The 5,889-nt window shown below is 40.0% G+C and overlaps 1 protein-coding gene across 1 annotated transcript; it reads right to left on the bottom strand.

The window, feature by feature from the left end:
* Nucleotides 1-287: 287 nt before the first annotated feature.
* On the bottom strand, nucleotides 288-5,542 carry LOC136503703 (uncharacterized). The gene is made up of 6 exons (XM_066498697.1): nucleotides 5,350-5,542; nucleotides 3,810-4,206; nucleotides 3,515-3,704; nucleotides 3,369-3,439; nucleotides 1,664-1,905; nucleotides 288-573 (listed from the first exon to the last, which is right to left on the bottom strand). Exons 1-4 carry the CDS (start codon nucleotides 5,540-5,542, stop codon nucleotides 3,371-3,373), a joined length of 849 nt encoding a protein of 282 aa, XP_066354794.1. The 3' UTR covers nucleotides 288-573; nucleotides 1,664-1,905; nucleotides 3,369-3,370.
* Nucleotides 5,543-5,889: the final 347 nt, after the last annotated feature.

Raw genomic sequence — 5,889 nt, 5'->3', positions numbered from 1 at the left:
CGACTCTCAACTCTAGAGTCTGAGGCATCAATAATTAAACAGACGCTCAGTCATCAAACACACGCAGAGCATATATTCCAACACTTAGCACACATTTGAGTCCCCATCGCTCTTTTCCACTCGGACCAGAGTCCGACCGGGCCTCGAACATCCCATTTTTATTCCTCACTCGTTGCCTCAAACATCCCATTTTTATTCCTCACTCGTTTGTAACCCTACAGCAAACTTCGAGCACCTAGGCTTAGGAATAAAGTCACCGACCGATCCAAATTGGATGTAAGGACACGTTGCCTGAACCAGTATAAATCCTGTGTCATTGAGTGCTAGGCCATATCCGATCTCAACGCGCGGCAAAACTACAAATATTTACTTGTCAACCACATTTCACACCGACAGATAAAATTACAGCTTCAAATATATTACACGTCTCCTAACAAGTCATGAAAACAAACAATAATTTATACGTTTTTTTCTCAAGAATGATGCTAATGAAAATTTAACTCAATATGCCGAGCATCACTGACACTTCATTGATCTGCTTCCTCAATTCAACATTTTCCTTTGTAATGGTACCTGCAAGTTTTATCAGTAATCAGAAAATTGAATATAACACATGACCACATGAATTTAGAAAGAACCAGACAAAGCATATTGTTCATGAGATGTAGCAGCTTAACAGTTCAGCTTGTGAACAAAATTTTACCATTTGAATATGAATCAACTTGTGAAAGACGTACAGAGTTGGAACTGAAACTGAAACAATACGTCCCTTAGTACTAGCCTATTTGGATGACATGTTTTCACCTGAGAAAGGTATGGGAATATATAATTATTTAACCCTCTGATGGAACCTGATTCATCAAGACTAACTACAAACTAATTAAAATGAATAATGTGCAGCAAAGCTAAAACCTGAATACTAGTACAACAAAATATGTATTGCTATGTTTTCTCCACCCCTCAATGGCTGACAGGAAAGCATATTTAAATGGCTATAAAAGAAATCGCAAATTTGCTTTGCTCGTCAACAGCAACACTACTAAAGTTTTTAACTTAATTATCAAATAGCATTTGCAAATATTAGCTGATAATAACTAGCAAGACATTCAGCCTTTGCTGACAAGAACAGATATGTAGTACTACCAGCAGTCAATCAACAAAACTAGCTAGAGATTAGATAAGGTTTTGGTCTCAATGGCTGGGCTTGTACCACTGACAAGAACAAATATGTTGTCCTACTTTGCTAACCATGGAAGGGTTCGAATCAAAAGCATTGGATACAAGATCGAAACTTTTTGTCCTACATAGAAAATTCATTTTTTTCTCAAGAACTTTTTCCATATTTTTCCTATAAGAAGAATCGGGTTGCAGGACAAAACAAAGAAGTCCACAAAATAATTATAGCACACAATGTTGCTTACTGAATACTAGAGGAAATGTCTACTGTCAGGTACAGCCTTCACCAACCCAAACAAACTTTTATTAATGATCGCAAATCCATGCAAACAAAATGGTCGAAACACCAAAACTCAGTCTGAGTTTCGACTATGCTAACTGCATATGCAGGTGAAACTGAAACCATCAAACTATGGTAGCTAGATATTCAGATTATGAGGCATATGCAGTGAACTGTTATGAGTAATATGAAAAATAGGTAGCATACCTGCTGGACAAGAAAAATATCACATGCGAAATAAACATTTTCCTCATGCGTTGTCCTACTCATCTTCCTCATGCGTTTATGAGTAATATAAACATTTTCCTCATGCGTTGTCCTATCACATGCGTTGTCCTACTCATTTTCCTCATGCAGTGAACTGTTATGAGTAATTATGAGGCATAGGTAGCCCTACTCATCTTCCTCATCATCCGAAATAAACATGCGTTGTCTGGTCAGCAGCTCACCTGCATTGATGAACCAAGAAAAATAGCTATTATTCAGTTCATTTGCAACAAAAATATACGTAGCTAAAGAAAAAACCTTTCAATAGGAGGCCAAAAAGGCACTGTGATAGAATGCGCAATTCTGCATTTTCTGAGCAAATCTTGCACAACCCAGCTGACACAACAAAAACAAATTGCTAACTGCTAATGCACGGGCAGATCTGTATATCCCTACAAACATACACAGAGCCACCAGGTACCCTCAAAATTTCTCATGGGGTTGCTCCACAACATCAAACCTGAAATCTGAACCACTGCTACCTCCACGCAGTCCTCTAGAACTGCAGACAATGACTAACAGGTGACCTCTAGAACTGCAGACAATGACTAACAGGTAATACGGCACAACCAAGATCCAAGAACAATGAAAGTTCCTCGTTTCAATAGAACGAAGAAAATAAACCAGCATATATTTCACACGGACTAAGATCCAAGAACAAAATAAAGGCAGGAGCATCACAAAAACTCACCAGAAATCGCGACGGCAGCTAGTACTAACAGGCTAGAGCACATAGTTTCAGAGTTTGGTTTTAAAGACACTAGACTAGATGCTGGCTGGTAGTAATAAGTAATAAACCAAGTAGACATTAAAGCAGAGTTCTTCCAAGCGGACGCTTTTTCCTCCCCCTCCCCCTTTTTCCTCCTCACAGCAGCAAAGTGGAACACCTAAATTATTTTGAGGTACAATATCACGCATGCAGACTGATAATTCTCTCCAGCAGTCGTTTCTACCTGCCATTTTCAGTTTAGCTGTGTATTATCAGTACTGAACTTGGGTTTTCACTACTGCTGGATATTGAAGAAGAAACCACTACTGCTGGAGGCCAAGAGCAACAATTTGTTATGGTTCTCGACAAATACTATAGTAGCTAAGGTCGTAGAGCCTATCAATACAGAAGGTTCACAAACTACAAATCACAAATGATTCATCTAAGAAGGATTATCAGTTCCAGAGAATCACATCCAACTATATGAAGGGCCCTTATGTTTTCAATTTTACTTATAGACACTGGTATCTCTCTAAGCTTTGAACAGAAATAAAGAATCAGTAGACAAACGGTTCACAAACTACAAATCACAAACTGCAGAAAATTCTTTCCATGCATGTATCAAACCGGGACAGCCAAGCTGGGTCACTACCAATAAGCTGTAAAACCTAATCACAAAATCCTACCTTGCTAATAACAGTCTCATAGGACGAATCTAAAAGGAAGCTTAGTTCACCTTGTCAGGTGATGCCGGGTATCAGTACAGAAATAAAGAATCAAGTGTTCATCTCAGTGAATCACACAGACTAATATCCAAGAACAAAACGTTCATCATATATGTACCCACTAAGTTCTAAATCCCAATTATCAGGAAAGGGATTCTGCAGTAGCATAGCAACAATAAAATGAAAAAAAGGCAATAGTAAGTATAATTACCATTAGAATGAGGAGATTCTTTGTAGAGCTTCACCTTTAGCTTTTAAATTAAGTAAAACATCATGAAGTTCCTACACAAAGAAAGGAGCTAAATATTGGATAAAATGCTGGATGATATATAAGTATTTTTGTTAGAAAAACAGTACCTGATTTTCCGTTTCTGGATGAACAGCCCAAAGAATCTTTTTAACTGATTCAATATCCAAAGCCACTAGGGCACCACACTCCTTATAGGTGATGCCAGCAAAAAAACCATTCGCATTGAACACTGGGGATCCATATGCAGCAAACAGATGGCCACTGCAATCGTGAATAAATTGATACTGGACTGCAAGGACTGAGCAAATCATTTGTTACAAGATGCCAAAAGAATGACAAGTTTATTAGACAACAGCAGAAGAAAGACTTCGAAAACAGAAGTTGTGCAAATTGTATACTTACTTGACACGACCCTTGGCCAAGAAGCTTGGCAAGACTGCACGTTCATGGAAACAGAGTGTATAGACTTCTTCATTTACCAAAACTTGGGCTTCATTGAAGTCGACTGCTTCGACTATCTTGTCATGAAATTCATTGAAAATGAAAAAGACAACAATGCTTTTGGTCATTTTTACATCCTTTATATTGAGTTCTATAGTACTTCCCTGGTTGTCTGGAAGTATGATCTCATACTTTGTGCCGGGGCCCCCAAGGAAGGCCTGCTTGTGTGCTATTATATAGCAAAACTTGTTCCCAGACAAAATAATTGTGCCAGGAAAAACTGCGATGGCATGGTTAGGTCTAACAGTCCGTATCCTAACCATGGACTTCCTGATCTTTGCATGCAATTCGTCAAATTCTTTATGTTAATAAGAAACACATAACAGTTAAGTGCGATTATATTTATCTAGTGCATTATGTAAATTGAAAATAGAATGGCCCATTTCATATTATTAATAAAATACACAGAATTCAAAATGACAGAGTTCCATGTAAGAAAAAAATGATCCAAGGGCAGTAGAAGACGAGGCCAAAGAAAAAGCCATATGTCCCTAGAGCTAATAAGGTTTATACACAATGGTGATGTATGTCATACTGTTTTGCTTGTCCATCACCAAGAACATGGGATCCTGGTTCACCTAGTTCAGTTTCTTATTGAGTTATACAAAAGCTGTGGCCATGTAATAAAAGGTAAAACCATGAGTATGAAATGCTTTAAGCCCTGGACAAATTTAGAAGCAACATCAATTACATAGGCAATGGCAGGACCCAGAAACACGACAAAAGGAGGGGCTAAATAATTAAGGGCAAAAAATCTTACTCGCGCTATTATGGTATACTAAATTATGTAACACATATAACCAAATGCAAAGCAGAGCAACATTCAGGTCACTTGGTAGCTTTAGTTGGATGGATAAGGATAAAATGTGTTTCGGTGCCTTAATGGCCCACGTTGTCGTCAGTCACATATTTATTAATTCCCATAATATGACCTATAATTTGGAATACTATGAGAACATCACTTAATTAGAATTTTTTCCCTCATGAATTGCTGGGAACCTACTTCCCGTTATAAACTAAAAGAAAGACTGATGAGGGTCGTTATTTTTTTATATAAAAAATAGATATGCAGGGATGTAATTTTGCAGCCAAGAGCCTTTAGTCCTTTTGCACCGCTCATTTCAGTTATCTATCAAAGCCTAAGTTGCATCTGACAGATGTATATGTTTTCTCCAGCATATAAGCCATCATGTTTCAATCTACCATATATAGTCTGTTGACACATGCCATGTACATCCAATAATTTAATGGACATCAGCAGAGGCACATTAAATGTATTTAACATTTTATCTCAGAAAGATATATTATATGTACCAAGAAATTGAAATCTCGAACTCACACCATCGGAGCCTCATTCACCTCGATGCTAGGCTTAGTAGCCCATTAGGGCGGAACAGCAGCCTACGCCCTGCCCTGCGGCAGTGGCATGCCTCTGCCCTGCCTGCGCAGCGCCCCTGCCCAACTGCGAGGCCGGCGGCCTGCGGGCTGCGGCCTGCCCTGCAGGAGTGTGGGGCAGCGGGTTGCGCCTTGCCCCCTGACACTGCCGGTGGTGCAGCCTGCCGAACAACCCCTGCGGTGCGCAGCAGAAGCGAGCGGGGAGCGGCCGAGTGCGAGTGGCCGCCATCATTGCCCATCGCCCGTCGAGAATCGCAAATCCTGCCAGAATTGGGGGCGAGCGTGACTTCTGTGGACTGGTGGCCGGACTCGGGAGGGGCTGCTACGTGGGCTAGGTCGCAAGCCAGGGCTAGATCACTTAGACATTCAATTTTTTGGGTTGTTAATGGGCTAAAATTAATGAGTAGTAGTGGAAACTTGTTGGGCTGGAGCCTGGGTCCTGGGTTCGCCCCTGTACATAGGGGGCATTTTATCGAACAAGGTTTTAGTCCTGATGAAATGGTACGTAAATTCAGTTTCATACCATCCTGGAGGCAGAATAGTTTCAGTCCTGGCAGGGAGGCTGCTATGAGCAAGGTACGAAGTT

Source organism: Miscanthus floridulus, chromosome 14, assembly GCF_019320115.1.
Source record: "Miscanthus floridulus cultivar M001 chromosome 14, ASM1932011v1, whole genome shotgun sequence".
In the NCBI taxonomy this organism is placed as follows: Eukaryota; Viridiplantae; Streptophyta; class Magnoliopsida; order Poales; family Poaceae; genus Miscanthus; species Miscanthus floridulus.
This window is presented reverse-complemented; position numbering and strand designations above follow the sequence as displayed.

Coding starts and splice junctions, on each gene's coding strand:
- LOC136503703 (XM_066498697.1), bottom strand. CDS start 5,542: ATGGGCAATGATGGCGGCCACTCGCACTCGGCCGCTCCCCGCTCGCTT. Junction 4,207..5,349: donor TGGGCAGGGGCGCTGCGCAG/GCAGGGCAGAGG, acceptor ATTAACATAAAG/AATTTGACGAATTGCATGCA. Junction 3,705..3,809: donor TTGGCCAAGGGTCGTGTCAA/GTAAGTATACAA, acceptor GATTTGCTCAGT/CCTTGCAGTCCAGTATCAAT.